At 47.2% G+C, this 23,357-nt stretch overlaps 1 protein-coding gene and 1 long non-coding RNA gene across 10 annotated transcripts in view; one reads left to right on the forward strand and one right to left on the reverse strand.

Annotated features, from left to right (window-relative positions):
• Positions 1–23,357, reverse strand: part of FYN (FYN proto-oncogene, Src family tyrosine kinase) — a 211,576-nt gene that overhangs the window by 9,783 nt on the left and 178,436 nt on the right. For all 9 annotated transcript variants that reach the window (XM_034991851.1, XM_034991853.1, XM_034991856.1 and 6 more), the window contains 3 exons: positions 23,140–23,216; positions 22,888–23,041; positions 2,533–2,664 (listed from right to left, as the gene is read on the reverse strand). In XM_034991851.1, the coding sequence (XP_034847742.1) occupies positions 2,533–2,664; positions 22,888–23,041; positions 23,140–23,216 (363 nt within the window). The remainder of the gene's footprint in view (positions 1–2,532; positions 2,665–22,887; positions 23,042–23,139; positions 23,217–23,357) is intronic.
• On the forward strand, positions 4,316–5,255 carry LOC118001614. The gene is made up of 2 exons (XR_004676745.1): positions 4,316–4,615; positions 4,719–5,255. It is a non-coding gene; the product is annotated as an uncharacterized LOC118001614 (long non-coding RNA).

Here is a 23,357-nt window from a genome sequence, read left to right on the forward strand (position 1 = left end):
ACAGGAAGCACCCATGGCTAGGAACAGGCCTGGGAACCATTTTCTGTGGCTGTTTGTGGCTGAGGAGCTGCTCCTGTCGCTCGCCCGCTGACACAGCGCCCGGGCCGCTGCTGCGGACCCCCTGGCCCCAGAGCCTCCCTGTGGCAGTGCACCAGGCCCCCACGACAACGACAACAGGCTCTGGCCAGCCTTCCCAGCTGCATGCCCAGGCTCCACGTCACGGCCCTCAAATTCCTTCTCCTGCAGCTCCTTGAAGAGGCTCTGTCCTCCTCGGCCCTGGTGCCTTCCCATATGCCCGTCCATATCCAGGACATTCTTCCCCCTTCCTTGACTTGAGGAAGAAGCCCTGCCTGCCTGTTCCATGAAGCTTCCCAGACACAACCCGTCCTGTTACCCTCGGAGAAGCAGAGCAGCCCTCCCAGCCCCCTGGCACGTCAGCAGCTGCTCACGGTGTGTAACTACACATAGGCAAGTGGACCTCGTTCTCACTGAGAACTCCTTTGCCACCCTCACTGGATTCTGAGGGAAAGGCCCTCTGTAGATAGGTGAATCACATGTCCCTGACCCCATTATCAGAATTAAGAGTCGAGGCCCACAGGGGGTAAATTCAAGTAATTCATCCCATGAGGATGATTCCCTCTAATAATAAATAAGTATCAGAAAAGACTGATTTCTTCCTGGACTTGATGCATATTTTATCTATCTGACTGTAAATTCCATGAGTGCAGGGACTAAATTTATTTATTTGCTCATTGTTCTACATCCCCAGCAACCAAAACAGCGCCTTGCTCCAGGAAAGTTTTAATCTGTTTCCTCAGAGTGTCTTATTTGTACTCACTTTCCAGGTAGAGCAAAATGTCCGGCACAGTTCACACTCACAGACGCTATGCTGAATGAATCCTAGTCTGAGTTATAAAATGAGGCCATTTTCTTTATGCTAAATCCAAACTCGGGGAAAGCCTCTCCCTCAGAAGCACACACCTGCCTGCCTTCTCTGGGGCCCCAGCCCCTGCCCCTTTGTCTTGGTTTCTGTGTGCAACCCTGAGGAACAAGAAGTGGCTTTGTGTCACTGAAAGGAAAGCCTTTACAGAAACGCAAAACAACATTAACCTTTTCCCCTCTGGGGCATTCAACACACTGGCTGACTGTAAACCTGGGGCATTCAGGGAGAAATTCGTTCAAAATTCAGGCAAAAAAAAAGGTGCCTTCCTATCTTCAAAATCCCAAGACCTGCACATTTCCCCCCCTCAAGAAGCAACTCAAAAATGCCCACACTGCACTCCAGACCCCCTAGGGCAGCCCCTTCTGCCACGCTGGCTGGCTCCTCGCGGGGCATCTGCCCCCTCCACGTGCTGGGGGCAGCCGCCGCCGCCGCCTCCCTAAAACTGACCGCCACCCGCGTCGGAGACGCCCCGTGCTGGCGCTTCAGAGACAGGGCATTTTGTTCATTTTGTCTCTGTGCCAACCTGCCTCTGCTAGGAGTCTCAAGGCCACGCCAACCTGAAGAGATCCTCTCTACTTCTCTGCATTCTCCGAAGCTGACCAGAAATAATCATAAAAAACGAACAAAGGGGTTACAACTTAATCTGCCCTCGCTGTCTCCTCTGACTGCAAAGATAGAATTACAAACGCAGGATTTGCAAGAGACCTCAATTCCTCATTAATCTCCACTATCGTTTCTATCATGGCTTTTTTTTTTTTTTTTTAAGCTCCTTAGGCAGGGAATGAGGGGGAGCTACGTTCTTTCTTCACTCAACAGTAACTGAAAAATATGTCCTTAACATTTCAGAAAGCAGATCACCCATGTGCTAGAATATAACCACTAAAGCGTGGAGGTGAAATGGCATGAGTGTCCTTTACGTCAGCATCTGTTGAAATTAACGAATTTAAGGGTGGACAACCTAAATCTGTGGCTTCTTTGAAAAGCATGAATCCGATACTCCAGAAAATTTCCAGGGCCTAAGACTCTCCAATTTCTTTACTTCACTCTTGCTTTCGTGGGGCATGTTTGGACTGTTCGGGTGGGCGGGGTATGGCCTCAAAACTGCGTTCCGAATGTGCCTCTGCTCTCTCTGGCCACCTGGAGCTGGGGCCTGCAGAGAGAGCAGGTCCCGGCATTTTCCTGCCAGGTTCACTTCATGGGTCAACGCTATGGTGTAATCAAAACGCGGTGGGGGCTTTTCTCCTTCTCTGTCCTGGAAGTGCCCGCAAACTATTTGGGTGAGGCTGTGTCAGCACCACCGCTCCGCCTGGAGCCACGAGCTCCAACCAAGAGAGCACAGACTGCACGACCTGGGGGGCACCGAAGCGCTCATCCTCGCCGCTGTTTACACGAACCCCAGCACGCCATGCACGGCACCTGCTTGTCTATGTGATGTCCATGGTGGCTCCCAGGCCTGCTCTTCCCTGGCTAAATACCTGTCCATGTTCCTCAAACTCACGCTTGGCAGAAAGTTGAGGATGGGGCCTAGAAGGTAAAGGGTGAAGAGAGCACCCAGTCAGAGGCCTGTCTCTGCTAGGTCCCGCTCTTACCTGGGTATGGCACTCTTCCTTTGGTGACCAGCTCTGTGAGTAAGATTCCAAAAGACCACACGTCAGACTTGATCGTGAACCTCCCATACAGGGCTGCTTCAGGAGCCGTCCACTTAATGGGGAACTTCGCACCTGCAGAAAGAACACGCGGTGACTCGGCAGGCAGGGAGCATGGCGCCGGGTGTGGGGCTGGGGGGCAGTGCTAGGAAGCCACTTTCACAGCAGCAAGGTCGCAGAGGATGATGGGAAGGTGGTGAGCAAGAATGGACTACAACTGAGCAGCTGTGGGATCTGGTCCTGGCTCTGTGACCTTAAGCAAGCTAGTCTAATTTATTTTTCCCATCAAAAGGTTGGTGTTCAAAGCCCCTTAAAGTCCTGGCTTCTAGAACTTGAATCTGTGACCACACTGAATGTCATAGGGTTGGTCTGGATGTGGGGCTGACTTGTGATTTAGGAAACTAATTTTATGTATTTTTTTCCTTTGCTTTGAAATGATGTCATATTCTAATTAATACATACAGTATTAAATCATAATGCTACTCTCATGAATTCTTTGGTATAGAAGATCATAGTGTGCTCTTACGAGGTACACAGAAACCATATCCAAACATCATGCTTCTCCCAAGGTGAAGACAATTTGCTGCAGCCCATGTATTTTGTAGAAATGGGCTCTAACTCCCAAGGCCTCCAAAACCCACAGCAGAGAAATGATTTTGCTTCTGGCTACTTCCCTCCACCTTTTCGCCTATCACTGATAGTGGCCATCTTTACTCCTGGGACAGCTTTTTCTTCTGTACCCTATGATCCCTTATTTACCTCCCTATCTTTCTCCCACCCACCAGAGAGCATACTATTTACTGTTTTTTATTTTTTTAATTAAAAAAAAAAATTTTTTTTTTTTTTTTGAAGATTTTGTTTGACAGAGAGAGGCACAGCGAGAGAGGGAACACAAGCAGGGAGAGTGGGAGAGGGAGAAGCAGGCTTCCCGCAGAGCAGGAAGCCCGATGTGGAGCTCGATCCCAGGACCCTGGGATCTTGACCTGAGCTGACAGCAGACGCCTAATGACTGAGCCACCTAGGCGCCCCTACTGTTTGTTTTTAAAGAGTAGTCTTGCCTCAATGACTATCTTATGAGTCTGATTTCTCAAGACCAAGCAACAAATTCATGCCCAGGTCAGTAGAATCTTTCCTTTGAAATTTCTCAGATTAAAAAAATCCTCTCTCCAATCCAAAAGGAAGGGTGGCATCCACCCTGCTCTTCATAAGGCTAGATATGTGTACAGGGAATTAAAATTGATTCAGCAGCCTGTGCTCTCATATATTAAGCTCAGCGATTATAAAGCAGTTCCAGAAATTTCATTGAACAAACTAAAAGAAAAACACAAGGAATTTTTATTACTGATGTAAACACAATTATATGTTTAAAGTACATTAATTTTACTTAGGATCTCCTAAAAAAAATCATACAAAGGCTGACAGAATCAGAAATTTTCATAGTATCTTCTACGAAAAGTCACAATATGCGAAGGTGGCAAATAATTAAAATCTCTAAATTAGCATGGTTTTAATAACGAGAGGTATGATAAATTACAGCAATTAGATTTTTGTTTTAAACACAGTACATGATAACGTCTTTAGCAAATCTACCCTGGCATTTTCTGGCAATATAATTTTCCTCTCCATCTCTTTTATGCCAGTGTGAAATGAAATTTAAAAAATCCTATTTCATTATGAGGCATCTTACATTTACACTGGAGCAGAAAAGTTATTCTATAGTTTTCTTTTCCTTTTATGCACTGAGTTATTTTTAATTAGCTGTGTTTCTCAAGCATAATTATTTCTATCTTTTCTTAAGTACTGCATGATTCCACACAAGGCCTGGTATTCTCCGAACAGTCGTTTTGTTTTTAAAGTTTCTTTCAAAGTGTTCTGCTGTGTGAGAACCTACCCTCGAGTATTCTGTTCACGCAGCTTTGGACTCTGAGCCGCTGGGATTAACGTGATAGATTTTCTTCAGTGTTGAGAACAGACTTTGCCCTGGACCAGAACTCAGCTGGGGTTCTCTTATTTCTGAGAATTAAAGGTATATTAAATTCATTCCTATTTAAACTATCTCTTGAGCCAAATGGCTTGGAAATCTATGTCCATCTCGAGAGCAAAAAGAACTTTCTTTTTCCCCTGTGCAGACACAAATCCTGTAAACAAAATGACAAGCAAAAGGAGCCTTTCTTCCTTTCTTGGAATCATTCAACATTCGTGAAGGTGTGTGTTGCTGAAAGTAAACTGTTCAAAATTTGGATAAAGTCATTTTGGATTTTCTGAGAGAAGATTTCATAATTTGAGGTTAACAAAAACCCAAACAAATGTCAATATATCAGCCCGTTGTGCTAGGTGGCTTCATTGTTTTTTCATTACATCAGCTACAACAAGAATTACAGTATGTAAACCTTCAACAGATAAATTCAAACAAAGGCTGTAATGGATCTCTAATAAGAAACCATTTGTGGATATGTGCTTTGAGACTTATTAGCAGGAGCTTTTGTAAATAAATATTTTGCATTAGTTTTCTTTCTAAGATAAGCAATATATTTACACCTAATGCATTTTGGAAGAAAAAAAATAAAGGATGTCTTTGTCCAATTTCTCCTACTTCTTTTCAGTCTTAAAATAGCAGGCACTGTTGACAAAAAGAGCTTCTCTAAAGATAACTCATGTTTTCCTTTTCAAGGCAGAAAAAAGGTTAATAAATTAAAGCAGCGATAATCTGTTAATCATTAACTACAGTTTCAACAAAAGAACTGATGGGTGTCCGCTCTTTTACTCATCTCATTACCTCTACTTCCCCTCGCCTTGGTTTCCCACCTTCTGGGAGCACAGAAGCAGCTCAAACGGTGTGTAGTGGGGGTGGGGGGAGGTGTCTCTGTCCAGGGCCAGGCAGGTTGCACTTTGCAAACCCCAGTCTATGAGAACCCCCAGGGCTGTCTGGAATACCACCTATACAACCCCACAGGTGGCCCTGCGGGGGGCTGCAGTGGGCTCTTGCCTCGGGTGAAGTCAAGAAAGCTCAGAAACCTGCAAGAAAGGATCTCCTGGGTGTAAACACTGCCTTTCCCTTGAAAATAAAGTTCCGCCCCCTCATATTTTTTTGAAGATACCATGACAGGCAGTAAGTCAGGATCAAAGTTGTCTCCTAAGCAGTATGGATTTGTAGAAAAAAGGAGACAGCGTCCAGAGGCCTATGTTACAATGAACTTGGCCCTACTGTGTAACCAGCTGATTCGCTCTTCTTGAAATTCTCCTGTTTGGGAGCAGGATTCAGATGCCAATGCCATTTCCTCTCCTTTGCATTTTATCAGAGGAAACGTAGCCAAATAATCTGTAGGATAATCTGTGTCACTGGTATCATGGGCTTTGGAGGCCACAGTAACTCAGTGAACTTGTTCAATGTTTAGCTGAACCAAAAAATAAAGGAATTATCATCACTCTAGTGTTTATTTCTGACTGAATTACTTTAACAGTTTAGGATTCTTTGAGGCCAATAGACAAAGGCCATACATGATATATATGTGTTTAATGCATGGGACTTGAAACATCTTTTCCACTGTTTTCCAAGCAGCATTTGCAGATTTTGTACCTCCCACGGTAAAGCCCTTGCTGAAAGCCTGACTCGGTGCTGTCACCGAGGCCCAGGTCCTGGAACCACCAGGGGACTTGCGTCCTTTACCTTCCTGTAATCCTAGTGAGGAGCAGCGAGCCTGAGGCCAAGCCATTTTCTGTGGTGAGTAAACATGCGGGTGTTACAAGTAATAATTTGTCACCGACCTCTCCATCCTGTTTCCCTGATTCTGTTGAGATTGAACTGAGTGGTCATGAGCTCTGTGTCACGACGGGGGACTGTACTCCCTCTCTTGGCTTCAACCACTCTCCTGACTCCCGTGTCACCTGTGTGTGGATCACCCGATGGGCACTCCCTCCTGAATTCCTGATCGGTACAATGGATTCTCTCCTCAGCGTCTCCGCTGGGAGGCCTCAAAGGGCCTCTCAAATACAACATCCAAAATTGACCTTCCCCAGAATTCTGCTTCTTTTTCACCGTTTGTTGCCTTGTAAACTGCCCAGCTGATGAGACCAGAATGCCGAGAACCCTCCTTATCTAGATGCTGCATCTAACTGCCCATCACTGCGCCCTCACAAGGCAGCGCGGGGCCTGCCCAGGGAAGGAGCTCAGTCCATCTTCCCTGTGTCTTCTTCGGCCCCTGCTGCTTTATTACTCTCCAGGCTGAGTCCACTTCACTCCTGTGAATGTGTCCGGGCATCTTCACTACCCTCACTCTAGTCCTTACTCGCTCCCTGTCCCCTGCCTGCACTCCTGCAAGGGCCTTCCAGCTGGGCCCATATGCACAATCTGGTCCCTCCTCCCTACTGCTCCAGCCACTTCCTGTTATCCTGGGCACCTCTCCACTGCCCTTCTCCAATGGTTCCCACCTGCTGGAGGGCCACGGGGCAGGCTCCCTTTGCTGAAGTCCCGACCCCACGGCTAACTCCTGCTCCTTTGTTCTTAGCCTAAATGTTATTTGCACAGGGAGGCTTTGCTGGGACACGGGACTGGGGTTGGTTCCTAGCACTGTGCGGTCAGAGCCTCTCATTCTTTGTGGCTACTACTATTCCAGGGGCAGATGAACACATTAGTTGTTTGAAGCATGCCTCTCTCAAGAGATAAGAGACTGTCCTTGAGGGCAGGAGCATGTCTTTCTGGATGGCTACCTTATCTCTGGTACCGAGACCAGTGCCTGGTGCACAGAAGAAACTAGATAAAGGTGTGTTGAATGATGGAGGAACTGGACAGCTGATTCGCCCTTCCAGCTTTCCTTTCCAGGCTGAACCACCACAGCTCCTCAGGAGGCTTGTTGTTATTAGTTCCCTGCTCTCTGGTGGGTCTTCTCCTCGTCCTCAGTGACCAGTGTCACTGTCTGCCATCATCTGGATACCCTTGTAAGGGCCTCACAACTGCCGACTGCAGAAGAGCATCACCCTTATGACACTTAGAAACACCTGGAAAACCCTGTGTTCTTACTGCCAAATGAAGTGTGGAGTGAATCTCAGGCGGAAGGAGCCCCAGACTTTGCTCTGTGAGGAGTGGGGGGCCTAGATCACTAGAGTTGCGGCTCAAGGGGTTATATCAGCAGAAAGTCTAGGTGACCAGAGGCCTTGGGAGTGTTCACAGCAAAACAAAGTGGAAAATCCTTTTCGGAATAGAATGAGATGAAGCAGGTAACTGGTTGCCAATCACTCATACCCCCTTGCCCTGGTCTTTCTCAGGTAAAATAAGGTTAACAGTCATCCAGGCTATAGGTAGGAGAAAAGAGAGGGTTGTGGATATATTCAGTTATCAAAGTTTGACCACAAAACAGCACCAAGCCCGCACTACCGCTGACTGGTTTTGTTCTCTCTTGTTTCCTACCGTAAGTATTTCTGAGTTTTCCCCACGTGCCTGGCACCGTACCTAGTGCTGGGGATGCAACAGTGAGCTCAACCTCTGGCTCTCATGAAGCTTGCAGCTCAGTCTGGGAAGGAGATAAAATAAATGACAGGCCATTATATATGTCAGACAGTGACAGATGCTATAAAGAAAAATAAAATGGGCTACAAGGACAGATTTTATGGGGCTTTGCAAGCCCCACTAAAGTCTTTGGATTCTATCCTAAGTGTGATGGGAAGCCACTGGGGCTTGTGAGCAGAATAGGATGACATCCTACCACATTCTTTCTCCTTGTCTTTCAAATGTGGAAGATAATATATCATTACCTTGAGAACGATTTATGATGAGAAAGAACATTTTGACTTTTCAACACTCTTGAGAAGCATCGTGACATTTCAAGGCCCATGGGTGTTTCTTACCAATTTGCATTGGGTAGATTATGCTTCTATTGTCACTTCTGACATCATGTTTATTTAACTAGTGGCTCTAGTCACACTTGTGCTATTTTAGCACACTTTTCACATTTGAACAATACTAATAATCTCAGCAACAAAGGAGTAAAACTTAGCATACTCCAACACTTTGCAAAGCTCAAACATTTCTATGAGAAATGAATTAATTATCTTCTCTGAATTTATTCTTCCCTGATGTCCTTCCTTCCTTTCCAAGCCTTTCTCGTGTCTCTGCCTTAGGCTCTTCTCCATCCCCCACTTGCTAATTGCGAGCGTCTGAGAGGCTGCGGTGCCGGGACTCTTCCCTCTGACTTAACTCCCTTGGGAGACACACCCTCTCCCATGACTACCCCTTCCCATCTCTCTGCGACTAGGGCTGGAAACCCTACACAGACTCTGTTTCTCCTCGGAAGTCCCAGCTCTTGATTTGCAAATGTCAAAGGGATCAAAGCCTTTAGGGTGTCCCACCTTTATCTCAAATGTGGCAACTATGAATCTAAATTCATTATTTTACTAAATCATCTTACTATGAATAAGACATTATAAAGGAGATTCCTGTGCTAGGTAGAAAATTTTACTAAATGACTGACCTGACTTAAAAAGCTTATTCTCACTTTAATATTTTAGGATGCAAATGGAGTATTTTTTTTTTTTTTTTTTAGTATCCCTTTTCTGGGGGTCAGATCATCATTCTGCCAGGCTTCAAAGTGGGGGAGAAACCTGATAGCCAGCTGGAACTTGTCCCTCTCCTCAAACCTCCAAGCTAATCCATCATCAAGGTTTCTTTTCTCTCTCTCTCTCTTTTTTAGTAATCTCTATGCTCAAAGTGGGGCTCAAGCTCATGACCCTGAGATCAAGAGTCATATGCTCTACTGACTGGGCCGGTCAGGCGCCCCATATCACCAAGGCTTCCTGTTTCCCTCTTTGACATGTCTCTCACATTTGCCCTTTCTTGTTTAAGCTCTTCGCTGAAACTTGTCTTGGGTTCCTTGTCCCTCTGGTCAGTCCTCCTGTCATGGTTCATGGATCGTGCCCTGCCTTCGGCTCATTGTCCTTCCAACAAGTCACTTACACCTCAGCTTCATAATGCTCTCCTCACCAACCGTGTAGTGGGCCCCCCACTGCATCAAGGCAAAATCCCCTGCCTGGTTTCCATGCCCACCTATCTATTCAACTTCAGCTCTTGCAATCCCAAACACACCTTCTCCTCTGGTTTGCTTTCTCAGAACATGTACTCTGCCCTTGGCGTAATCATACCTGCTTCTTCTTCGCTTGTTCTAAATGTTTCTAAATGTCTTCTTTCCTTCCACCTGCTTAGCTGAAGCCTACTCGTCTCAAGTCCCACCTTCCTCACAAAGTCATTTGGGATCACTCCAGCCTTCACTGATCTCTCCAATGCACTTGGAGCCAATCTTACAAGTCACAGTTTAATGCTTGACAGTAGGAGCCACAACAGTAGCAACACATATACTGAGTGCCTGCTAAGTGCCCAGCATTGTGCTAAGTACTTTACATGCAGGAGGCAGACGCCAGTAATAATCCTGTCCTCCAGATGAGAACACGGAACACAGAGAGGGAAAATGACAGGCCAAAGAACATGTGGCAATGGTGGAACTAGGATTTGAACCAAGGGAGTCTGGCTCCGGAGCCCAAGTCCTTCAACGCTACATCCCATGCTGCTGTGCCCATGTCCCCAACATGTCTTTGTGCTAGTTGTGCAGGTGTTATTTTTTACCTTCTTTTTTTTTTTTTTTTTTAAAGATTTTATTTATTTATTTGAGAGAGAGAAATGAGAGAGAACACATGAGAGGGGATAGGGTCAGAGGACGAAGCAGACTCCCTGCCGAGCAGGGAGCCCGATGTGGGACTCGATCCCGGGACTCCAGGATCATGACCTGAGCCGAAGGCAGTCGCTTAACCAACTGAGCCACCCAGGCGCCCCTTATTTTTTACCTTCTTAAGTAGAATGTAAATCCTTTGCAGTTGGAGACCATGTTCTATACTTCTATTCCTTGACAGTACCTTGCCTAAGGCTGGTTAAAGAGCAACTGCTCAACAAATCTTTAACTGGCTAAAGGCAATTTATCTTAGCAATTTGCCAACACTGTGATGGCCAAATAAATTCTCTTCCTTTATACAGATTTAATCAAAGCAAAAAAAAAAAAAAAAAGAAAAGAAAAGAGTGAACACACAGCAGTGTAATGAACTAATAATTGTTTTCACTCTTAGTATTATAGGAATAAAATAATCCTTACCATACTCTGGGATGGTCTGACCGAATGCTCTTGGTTTTTAAGTGAAAACAAGAAGACCAGTTAAATTCATTAAGTCAGGATGGCTCATCCCAACCCCCAGGATCCATTCCAGTTAATGAAGGTCCTATATCCCTAGTGGCCAGGCAAGCTGTTTTCTTTGCCTCGAATGGAAACAGTTCTTACTTGATTTGGTTACTTACTATACTTTATGCATCTTCATGCATTAAGATGATGGCAATGGCATTGGAGATATTCAAATGAAAATGGCAGAGACTTCCACTCCCAAGTCTACCTCCTGCACTAAGTGTATGCAAGTTGGCCAGGAACCAGGGAGGAAAATGCTCTCCCTGTGAGAGTGCAAAAGGGCCCACCCTGTGGGCTGTGCTGCGATCGAGGGGTCATTTGTGAAGGCCCAGGATGGTCATTTACGAAAGGAGCTTCGAAGTCAGCAGATCTGGGCTTGCACATTCGATTTGCTGGGTGACCCACTTAAAACCTCCCCCAGTTTCAGTCTCCGTGTCTATAAATTGGGATGATGATAACCTCATGAGGTTGTGGTGAGAATTATAAATAATGTAAGGGGTTCAGCACACCATCTAGCACTTTGTGACAGATAAATAAATGCCAATTATTATTTTATTTGGACAGTAATGCAAAGGCACTGAGTTGCATCAGGTTAGCCAAAGCCTCCAAACTTTAAGAGAGGGAAAGAGGATGAAGAAAACCCAGTGCGCTCATCTATCAGTTACTGAGAACTTACTGAGCGTACACTTAGCCCCCAGCACAGGGGGAGGGCCTCCTGAGAAAACAAAGCATGGGTCACCTCCTGCCATATGCCTTTCCAGGCAGCTGGGGAGACAGAGCTCACAGGCAAACCCAACAGATAGCTAAATAGATTGCGGCACTGGCTCTAGGAAAAAGAGGGCTCAGGAGACAGGGAAAGAAGAAGTGCACAGGGGCTGCGGGCTTTGGATAGAGGTGGTCACACTGAAATGCTGCAGTGTGACCTGTGGGTCTCCCTGGGAGGGGCCTGGGGGCCAGGACAGGCCTGGTGGGGGTGGGGGGGAGCTCACATTATTGGCTCTTGGTGGAGAGCTGGGCTGTCAAACCCTTCCCCACCCCCTGGTGACCAGGCCAATTCTATAGCCCTGTCTCAGAAAACATCCCCTCTGGCTAAAAAACTGGGCCAAGGTGGAGGAGGCAAAGCCATTGTGGAATGAAACCAGCCAAATCCTTCCTACAGAGACCACAGTGGTGCCCTAAGAGCATTTTCAAGGGGGGAAGATATTAGCTTCAACAACAGACACTGTTATTCTGAACTAAAGATTCATCCAGGGTCCCCTTTAATTAGGAAGCCACAAACTCTGCAAACTATTACATCCAAAATTAAATAATGTGCAGTACTTCAACTTTAAAGTTACCCTACGGAATAAAGGAAAAGAATTCACACACCATGCCAACAACAGGAAGCAGATTACACTGGCCGGGAGGGGTGACAAGGCAGGACTAGGACGGGATATCCTGCAGAAGAGTCAAAATCAAAGCTGACCTGACCTGGAACTCTGTGGTTATTCAAACAAAACAATGATTTCAAACCCAATAAAACCAGGCAAAGCAAAACTCAGATTTTTCACACTAGGCCAAAAGAATGACTTTCAAATTTCCCAAACATGTCTGGAGTAATACAGCTGTGTGTTTTCCAGTTATTCCTGGTGACACATTCTGTTGAAATTTTTACTTCAAGTTCCTAAGATTTTAGCACCATGTTTTAAAAGTAAAAGTAAAGGAGAGGTACAGGGCACAATGAATTCATGTGATGTTCTGTCTGAAATGCATAACGGTGAGCCGGGAATCTGAGAAGGAAGGAAGGAGGTAATGAGGAGAAGAGGGTGGAGTGCTGTCCCATCAGGGATATGGGTGGAGGAAGGACAAGTTCAGCCAAGGAAGACAAGAACCAAGGGCCAGAGGCAGGGCCTGGACACTGCACAGACAAGGACTGATTAGCTGGGCGCGGATCCGAAGTCTGGTGTGGCTGACTCCATGGAAGGGATACTCAGCCTGAGAGGGGTGAGGAAAGTCTCAAGGGAGGCCCAGAATGGAGGACCAGATAGAGAAGGGTGCCAGGTCCATCAGTGGGTATTGAAAACCTAATCAGGACAATCAGAGGACAGGGGGGAGCAAACCCAGTCGCCAGGGAGAAGAGGGGATGAGGCTGCAGCCAGGGCACTAGGCCTGGCATCCTATAGCTGAGGAAGGGCAGGCAGAAGGTGAACTGGGAAGGGCAGCGCAGCCTCATGTGGAGGAGAACAGAAAGCAAGCTGTGACACTTCTGTAATCTGTGGGGGAGCCAGCAGGCGAGGGGAGGCTGCTCTGGCTGCTTGTCTCCACACCACCCTCCTCCTCCCAGTGGTGACCACTGGCAACCCAGAACTCACACCAGCAGCACAAAAGAACGAAATTCATTAGCATCTCCCGCAATCATGGGTATTTGGTCCCCTTACTTTCAGGAAGGAAATCTAAGAACCACCAAGAGGACTTTGCTTGAAGTATAGACTGCGTTGGGGGAGGCCTGTGTAAGTGGTTCTCTTGGGTGGAAGTGGGTAAAGGAGGAATCTTGCTACCTATTCTAGAACTATTCTAGAACTAATGATCCTTCTGGCTTTCCAAGAGCCAAAAGAGAAGCAAAATCAGAATAAAAATTCGGATTCATAATCCCAGTTGGATGGACACTACCTTTGTGGACTTTTATCCAGAATAACAGACAAGAAAGCAGTGTGTCGGGTTCTCTAACCACGTGTATGCTGCTGATCAGGGTGGTGAGAACTCAGACCTGAGTAATAAACGGGTGTCTGGGATGCAGCTCACTGCAGAAATTATTCCAGGAATCCAGCCACCCCCAGAAGGGGCAGTGGGCCTGGTTCAGTCTGACATCATGCCACAAAGTATACGAGGCAGCAGGGATATGCACCGGGCTTGGGGAACTGCTTGGGAACAGCTGGTGGTCATATTGAGGCTTTGGTGGGAGTCAGCAAGAAATCAAAGGAAGAGAGGATATGCAGAAGACAATAACCACTTTGGGGTTGCTTTTTCAAACTGCCCCCACACAGTGCCTGTTCCACTGGGGAGACTAGCAAGATGCTGCCGTGTGCCTTCCTTCAGCTGCAAGAAATGGAGGCTTCCAAATGTGGGGCAGTTTTCATCTGCACTGCCTGCCCCTGATTATCCAGATGATGCAAATGAAGGAGTTCCTTCTGCCAGCAAAGCAAGACGAGGAAGCCAAGTGACATTTTTGATGTTTGATGGCAGTCTGCAGTTCCTATTTACACACTTTAAAATCACAGAGGGTGACCATCTGCTTCCTTCTTGCTGATTACTAAGAAACATGGGACGCGCAGATCAAGGACATGCTCTTGACCATTCAGAAACAACCGCCAAATTGCTCTGCCCAAGACAGCACAAAGGAGAAAGACACCCACACGGAATCGAACACGTGACTGCCCAGTGCAGATAAAGAGGAAAGATATTCAGAGGAGCGGGCTGTCAGTGATCAGGGCTTACAGCGGTCCCATCTGTTTCCCCCCGGGCTGTCAGGGTGTGGAAGGAGTGAGTCCACCTCCTTCCTGTAGTTTTAATCTTACAAGAGAGTCTGGGGTAGGCAGGGGTGAGTGAGGTAAAGCCCCTTTCTTTTCACGGTGATCTTTGGCTTTCCGCATGTTCTTTCTGTGTGGAAAATGGATGGTGTGCACAATTCATCTCCCTTTCCCAGGCAGAATGACCCACCCTCCCTGGCGGTCAACCTGGCCCCCGCAGCTCCAGGGTGGCTCAGCAGAGAAACAAAGCATCCCTTCGGAAATGCCATGGAAGCCCGGGGCTGGAAGCGGCAGAATACAAATGAAGGTGCTTTTCTGCCTCGTGACAGAAGTGTACCAAACTAGGGATCGGGGAGGCTGGATCAGAACCAGGCTCGGTTCCAGCATGCACCCCGCGAGCTCCGCGGGAGGGCTGGCTTTGACCCGGCTGAGGGCAGGACGTTCTGCCCGGAGGTTCCCCAGGATTTCACCAGACAGCCCCTCGGGGCAGACAGTAAACTCTGGGGGCCAGAGGGTCAGTCCAAACAAACAAGTTTCCTGCTCAGGACTTAAAACAATGGCTTCTTTGGAAAGGATTTGCTTTTTGTCAAAGGATGGTTTGCTTCTCTAGTATGGGAAGAATTAGATTAAATCCAATGATTAAAAGGTCTCCCCGCCCACCTCCCCTTCCCTGACATTTCCAGTTCAGGTCACAGCACACTGTGTGGGGACTGCAACGCTGTTGTTGACAGAGAACAAGAAGCGCATGAGCCGACAGGGACAGAGGGAGGGCATCTCATGGCGAGACCAGCCTTGATGTGCCACCGGATTACCGAGGCCTCAGATGAGGCTGATTAATAATTCTGCAGGAGCCCTTGAGCTGGAAAGCTGGTGTTCTGAGTCTGATAATCCCCAGTCATTGTAATACAAAGGAAGGACAGAAACTGAATTCACAGTTCTGAACTGTTGAAATTTGAAATTTGAAAGAAACAGGGATACGCTTCTTCCTGACTGTGTTTGTCAACCTAGCTGCCTCCTTGTTTGTGTTAAATGGCTACTGTGCTTTTTGAATCCAAAATCTGATTATATTTAATTAGTACAGGCATCTGGGATTTCTAATACACAAAGAGTTATTAAAGTAACAAATCTTTCTAAAATATGTTCACCATGAAAGAATGTGTTAATTTATGCAGTAACAATTTTTTAACATGAAATAATTAACATGAAAACTGCAACAATTATGAATTCTTCGCAGTCTAATTTATATGTGAATTTTCCTCCAGATAATAATCTATTCAACTTAAATCTGCAATACTGGGAGCGTTTGAACAGACACATTTTTCTTCTTCTATTTAATACACAAACCTAAACTCACAGCAGGTCTTATACAAAGTCACGAAAGCCCCGGTTTCTACACACATTCCAAAGATCCAAAGATTAAATTGCCTTGACATTTACTTCCCCAACAACGATCCTGTTGTTAACTTAGACCTTAAAAAAAAAACAACCAACACACAGAGCAACTCTATGTTCCTGTCTTTGTGATGATTCAAATCAGGAGAGGAGAGGGTAAATAGGCAGGTGACCTGGCTGGGAGCAGTTAGGGAAAGACCAAGGGGGTGTGTGCTCTGCACGCAGGCATGCATGTGTGTGTAAGCGTGTGTGTGTGTGTGTGTAGGGGCAGGTAGGAGGGAGGGAGGGAGGGATGGGCGGACGCAGTGAGAGAGACACACACTAACAGCTACTATCAACCCACCAGATCACTAGTAGTGACATTACTATTACTACAACTGACTATAACTACACAACTATCAGCTCAGCATTTGCTTTGTGCTAAGTGCTTTACACATATTCCCAGGAAAGCTATCCAACAATTCTGTGATGTAGATAACTATTATTATCCCTGTTGTCAGAGGAGGGAATGAAGGCTCAGAGAGGTTAAGGAACTTGTTCAAAGTTTACAGCTAATTAGCAGCGATGCTAAGATTCACACCAAGATCATTTGATTTCATGTGTCGTGCTCTTAACCAATCCAGTCCCTCCCATCTTTGGGGGTGGGGAGGGAGAGGGGGGGAGAGAGAGAGAGAGAGAGAGAGAGAGAGAGAGAGAGAGAGAGAGTGTGTGTGTGTGTGTGTGTGTGTGAAGGAAAGCGGGGTCTGGCTATCCAGAAAGACGTGAAGCTAAGTGCTGCCAGGAGCAGTGGAAGGAGTGAATAATACCAACAGCTTCTTCTCTGATCCTCACAACCACCTGAAACGTGACCAATACCAACCCTATTTCAAGGATGAGAAAGCTAAGGCTCACTGAGGCTAGAGCTTATGCAAAGTCCATGAGCAGGAAATGGCAGAGCCAGGATTTGAACCCAGACCGTCTAGCTCCAAAGCTCCTGTGCTTCCCATTACCCAAAAGACATTCTTGTTGTGTGCAGGGGGTGCTGGTGTAGCAAACCATCCTCTCTGGAGGATCTTGCGGTCACCACAGTATCCGGTTCCCAGAGAGAGCTGTGCCCGGTGCTCAGAGAGCAGGAGAGCCTGCCTGGGAAGAGTGTGCAGCGGTGACAGTGATTTTGGCTATTTTCACTGCCGTACACAGACATCTATTAAATACCTACTATGTGCTCTGTGCTGATCTTCAGGCCAAATTACCTCTCTAGAGAGGCAGCACGACTGGGTCCACAGACACCTGGGAGAATTGCTATAACAGTGCCCATGCATTTATGTGTGTGCATGCGCACGTGCATGAACAACCAGCAGGACTGCTGAGAACGCCCACCAGATACTCAGTGGATAAGGTGAGAAACAACAGAGGTGGCGTGGGGGCAGGGGCAGTTCTCAGCAGAGAAAGCAAATAATGAGAAGAAGGAAAGTCTGCTGGCGTCTCTGGGGCCCTCGGGGCAGGAAGGGAATACAGAGCCATGACTGCCCAGACAAACAGAGCAGGCTGGAAAATAATCAACTCATTTTTTTTTCCTCCTAAAAGATTGATTCTTCAGGCTTTTTTTTTAGGTAAGAAAGAAAGATACTTTTCAAGGACAATATACATCAAACACAAAAAGTTCAGGTCGTAAGAATGGTTTTTATATTTCACAACCCTTGAAGAGCTTTTATAGACACATCATGTAGTCCTGTACTAATTATGTGAGGTAATTGTTTTCATTTCTCCATTTCACAGATGCTAAAACCGAGGCTCACAAAGGTCAAGTGATTTGTAAGTGAGTGAGTTCAAACCCAGGCCGTGTAACTTTGAATCCTAGGCCCCATCTGCAGCCTGGAAGGAAGTACACCGCCAGCACATAACACAGTAACCCTGTATTAGACCCTAAAAGATAAGCCCGCAAAGTCCGCTCGGCAGTATCTACAAATGCTAACTAGGCTTGTAGGACTAACGGTTGTTTGTTTTTTTTTTAGATTTATTTATTTATTTGAGAGAGGGAGCAAGCATGAGTGGAAGGGGCAGAGCGAGAGGGAGAGAGAATCTCAAGTAAATTCTGTGCTGAGCATGGAGTCCCACAAGGGGCTCTATCTCGTGACCCTGAGATCATGACCTGAGCTGAACCCAAGAGTCGGATGCTTAACCGACTGTGCCACCCAGGCGTCCCTAACAGTTTTATTCCTGGCATATATCCAAGAAATAGGAGGACCTCTGTCTACCACCATGGCAGCCTCATTCATAATGGCCCCAAATCAGAAATACCAGTAGAAGAGGGAAACTGATGTATTTGTAGAGGGGAATATGGCTCAGCCATAAAAGGGAAAGAACTGGTACGTGCAGCAACATGGATGAACCTCACAGACATAATGGTGGGAAAGAAGCCAGACATGGGGGAGGAAGACTCTACGCCTGGTTTATGTGAAGTTCCATCACCAGTGGAGGAATCCCTGCTGACAGAGGCGGGCACAGCGGCTACCTGCTGGACGGGGCACGAGGTGGGCTTCTGGGGTGCTGGCGGTGTTCTGTGTCTTCACCTGCAGGTGGTTTCAGGGGCGGACGAATGTGTAAAAACTTACTGAGTTGTAGACTTCAGATTTACTCATTTTATTGTATGTATGTTATGGCTCAATAAAAAATAAGTGGCCACAAAAGCAAGTGGTTCTTATCCACAAGCCAAGTCTTTGGCTTAAGGTTTAAATCAAAACTAGTCAGCGTTGAGCTTCCTGAAAGCTTACGAAGAAGAAAATGGAGTCGATCAAGGATTTTCCCACTGCTTCCTGTCTGTTTGTGTGAGCTTTGAAGGAACTGATGGTTGGAGGGGCTGTGAGTCTTCGAAAGCAAGGCCTGGTGACAGCTGCCCATGCTGGTGGTTATGGGAGGAGGCAAGGTGTGGACGTGTGAGGACAGACAGAGAGTGGAGCCTCGGGTGCCCGCGGCACAGGCGGGGCTGGGGCTAGCTCTGCTGATGCTGGGGTAGGGAGGTGGCTGAGGGTGGACCTCAGGCGACGGTGCAGGTGGGGGTGAGAGGCCAGTGTGAGCGGAGAGGGGAGGAGTGGAGGGAGGTGCTGGGAGGGGAGCACCCATGGCATTGGTAACCCGGGAGGGCTTGGTCACTGCACTGGGACATACCACCACAACCACCTCAAGCGCAGCAAACCCAAAGCCAAACTCACCCTTTCTCTGAAAATGAGCTCTTCCTTTTGGACTCCCTCATTTCTGTTGCTGGCAATTCCATTCTCATGATACTTGCATTTGACTACCTGGGAATTATCTTTGCTTCCTCTCTCCCTTTCCAGCACAGTGTTTGAGCCTTTCCATTGTGTCTACCGTCCACTCTTGCCTGTGTTTATTCCCCAAGGACTGTCTTGTACAGGACATAATAACAGGAGTATTTATTTACCACCTGCCATGTTCTGGGCACGTGCTAAACACTTTACATGTACTGTTTTTAGTTATCTTGGCAAAAATTAAAGCACAAAGCAGGTAAAATATATCTTCACTTTACAGATAAGCAAACTGAGGTGTGGAAAAATTAACTAACTTGGCCAAGGCCCCAGGCGATGGTTTTATGTGGCTTCGGTGCCGCTCCTGTATGTCTCTCTGCACACTTGCAGACCTCCCCGGTGCAGTCTCAGGCTTCCCTAGATCAGTAGCTCTTAGCAAAGCCCCTTTCCCAGACAAGGCATTCAAATAATTAATGCTGGCATTACTCAGAGACCCTGATTGGACAGAATTTAGCAATGTATTTTTGATTACACAAGATCAGCTGCAATGGAGGGAACATACAGGTACTAGAGAGCAATACCAAATCATTTCGGGTTGCCTCCAGAAGGCTGTTGGCAGAGGGCCACCCTTGCAGGCTCTGACCCTGGTCTTGACCTTCTCCCTGACATGGGCTTCTGCTTACAGTCCAGCGGGGTAGGGAGTGGTAGGAGGAAAGGAACACAGGAAGGGCTGTTTAACACATGTCCAAATTTCAATTCTACTTGTGCCCTGGGAAATGTCACCACATCCACCCGGGGCAGGGGGTATGGTGACAGGCATTTCAGTGTGCCCTTAGATGGGAAACCCACAACTGTGTTGAAAAACAACTGTCCCTCACAGTCCCCAAATACCTGTGTTTGGCACTTGCTTCTGAACACTGCCCACACTTCCATAATCAAGATTTATCCTGGTCGTGGCCTGTGGGTACCATAAAACCCGATTTGTAAATATGATCAGGCACATGGACCAGCTGTCTGGAGGAGCTGATTAATCCCCAGCAGAAACTTAAGCATGCAGCACGCATGCCATCTGCAGAGCACACTAACAGATACACACCAGGCCCTTTCTGCCTCATGAAGAGGCCGGGGCAGGCCAGACCCTCGGGAGGAATTTTATAAACAGCTGGGTTGTCCCAGAGCTGGAATATGAAGCTCTTTCAAACTCCCTCACACATGCACGTTAGAAGCCCCCCATTTAAAAACGTTCCCATAAAATAAAGGGAAAATGAGACTCATGCCTAATCTTAGTTTTTAGTTTTTGTCTTTTAAATGACTGTCTTGCTGAGAGGCAGTCAGTACAGCTTATAAGAGCAGAAGCAACAGTGCTGGCCATACCCAGACTCAAATCCTGCCTCTGCCCTTTTACTAGCTGTGGGACTTTGTACAACTTACTTAACCCCTCTGAGGGGTGATTGAAATAGATAGAAATGATTTCTATCATTTCCCTCTGCACTCTTCACATTTACCCTCTCAGGCCTGGCTCTCGGCAGATACCCTGCAAACGCCCCAGCTCCTTCCTTTCCCTCTGCTGCAGGAGACCATTTTTTTAATTCTCCTTGCAAATCCTGGAGCCCCACAACCTTTGTTTTTCCCCAAGTTCAGTTCTCCACATCATTTACTTCTCCTTACTTATCTCTTTCCATGTCTGGCATGGATGTGAAGGTATTTGTGAAAGGGAAGAGAGAAGCAAAAAGCATTTTAAGAGGGATGGGTGGGGCTCTATTTGGAAGTTAAGCAAACATGGTACAAAGGGTATGAAGCTGATCCTTCAAAAGGCTTCAGGACAGCATGTGGGACAGTGATGGTGGGGGTTAGGAAGCCACCAGAAGGGTGATGGGGAGAGTTGGCAGGGGACGAGGGTGGGACGTGATGGCCAGGGCTGAGGGTGGCCACTGTGGCCATGCTCCATAGCAGAAGCGTGCTGTCAGGGAAACTGGTGAGGGGCTCTCACACGCCTTCCCCTTGGGTATCAGGCATCCAGGGCCACAGCCAGAAGACCCCACTCCATGGATTAAACCTCCAGCCCTGTCAGCAGCACCCCTGTCAACATCCTTGGTTTCTGCCCTGCCACCTTCTGGATGGTTCAAGGCCAGAATTTGTAACCACAAGTTGTGTAGAGTCCAGAGTCTGGGAGAAGGGGAGGGACAAATCCTGGACTGCCCCATCTGGCACCAGGACTCTACTCACGCATGCAAGGATGCTTTCATGACCGAGTGCTGAGACTGACTCCAATCTCACCTCTTCCCGAATCAAATACTCATGTCTCCAAACCTTTACGTGCTCCGCCTCCTTCTGGGTCTGTGAGTTGGGATGTAATGGGTTTGCCGCGGGGTGAGCTCTCATTTAGGGCCAGGTCTCAGACCCAGTGACACTGCAGACCCTCTCAGCTCGCCTTGACTTAAAATCACGTCCACACTTCTTTCTGGACAACCAGTGCCAATCGCAGCTGCCCGTGTGCCTTTGATTAGGGACACGGCCTGCCATCTGACCCTGCAGTAGTGTGTGTGTGTGTGTGTGCGTGCGCGTGTGCGTGTGGGCATGCTCACGGTGCGGGCATTTGGCTCCAGGACAAGAACTGCCACGTGTTGGGGACATTCAAAGAGCCGAGCTGTCTGACCAACATGTGATTGAGCATCTGGACGGTATCTGCGCTAGCCAGGGTCTTCATTTAACCATGCCCCTCATCACTTGAGACCGCTGAGAATGATGACGGAAGAACGGGTGTGAAATCAAAGAATTTAAAAAGAAAGAAAGGATTGGAATTCCAGGGTGGCCACTGTGAAATTGAGCAGAAAGCACTGTTCTGCAGTGCATTCTAGTCAGCACTCAGCCCTGCTCAGAGTGCCTAGGCTTGCTTAAAAACAACAGCCATGAAGCCTACCCCCTCCTTCCGACGCGAGCATTACGTTCTATAGGAGAAGCCTATGTTCAACCGCAAACAACACACTTCATTCCACACACTTACCTGCTTACCACTGTGCACGATCCAGGGTGGTAGAAGATAACCCTGGGAATTCCCTCCCTGGCATCAAGTGCTCTAAAAGTAGCCAAAAAGCTCCCCACCAGAGTGGCTGCTGGTTTGGGATGTGTTTAGTCTAGAGCCTGATTTCTACAAATCTCTGGCGGAGGAAGAATGGAGGGAGATGATTTAGAGGGGGTGGGCTGCTCGGGTGACACTGTTATTTTCTATCCTTCTTCTAGATCCCTTTTCTGCTCTTCTCCCGGCTCCTGACCCAGCTGGACTCATCAGTGGGCTCCTCTGACTTTTGGCTTCCCGCCAGGTTGGGCAGGACATCTGGAGGAGGCCCGAAGGCTGAGCTCAGGTACGAATCGCCCGATCCATGCCTGGTCTTTCTCTGCCAAATGTGGCCTCTCGTTCTTAGCTCTGGTGGCAGCCCCCTCCCCACTGCCCTTCTGGCCTCGGTGGGTGGCTGTTACTAGCTCTAGGATATCACACTATGCCGTGTTGGTTTTCCTCACTCCGCCCATGCCTTTATAAATAACTCCTTGATTAAACTCTCCAATGAGCATGTTTGTGTGTTCTGCTGAGACTTCGAGGGAATGACAAGCTATTATTTGACTTCTCTTTTGGCCTTTTAAAGCCCTCTTTCCCCAAAGGCAAAGCGTCCCAGGCCTGGACGTGAGGAGGGCAGCATAAGCCAGGAAGACCACAATGGTGGACACTCACTCACCAAAAAGTAACATCTTGCCCATCTGTTGAACCCACTATAGTCTCCCACCTGCAGAGCTATCACATTCCTGCCAGATCAAGAAGAAAAACCTCAGCCGAAGAATGCCATTTCAAATATTTTCTGGAGGAAGGGAAGGGAAGGAGAGAGGAAGGATCGTGCAGTAAGCGACTGCTCTCAAGGATGTGATCACGAGCCATCCTATTTAAATGCCCACCTTGCCTTGCTGTGTACTCGTTGTCTTCGATCAATCTGGCCAATCCAAAGTCAGCAATCTTGCAGATTAGTCCATTCCCCACTAGAATGTTTGCTGATCGCAGATCCCTGTGGATGTAATTCATGCGCTCGATGTAAGCCATTCCTGCAGCAACCTGTGGGAACCAAGGAACAGGACACATGTCACACCATGACTCGATGTACTTACACGTCGCTAAACCTGAGGTGGGAGTCAAAGGGCCATGTGGCCTACCTGTGCTGCCATATCCACAAGGTTTGGTAATTTCAGAGCTCTTCCTTCCCCATCTTTTAAGAAATCAAGTAGACTTCCTGTGAACAAAACATAAAACCATTTCAATTTACTCTGAAAGATAAAAATGCCTGACAAAGGGCTGTATTTGGCTTTCTTATTAGAAGTAATGAGGTGATTGAATGAATAATGCCATCAATAAGAAAAGATTTATACAAAAA

Source organism: Mirounga leonina, unplaced genomic scaffold (genome assembly GCF_011800145.1).
Source record: "Mirounga leonina isolate KUSES-001 unplaced genomic scaffold, KU_Mleo_1.0 Mir_53, whole genome shotgun sequence".
NCBI lineage: Eukaryota > Metazoa > Chordata > Mammalia > Carnivora > Phocidae > Mirounga > Mirounga leonina.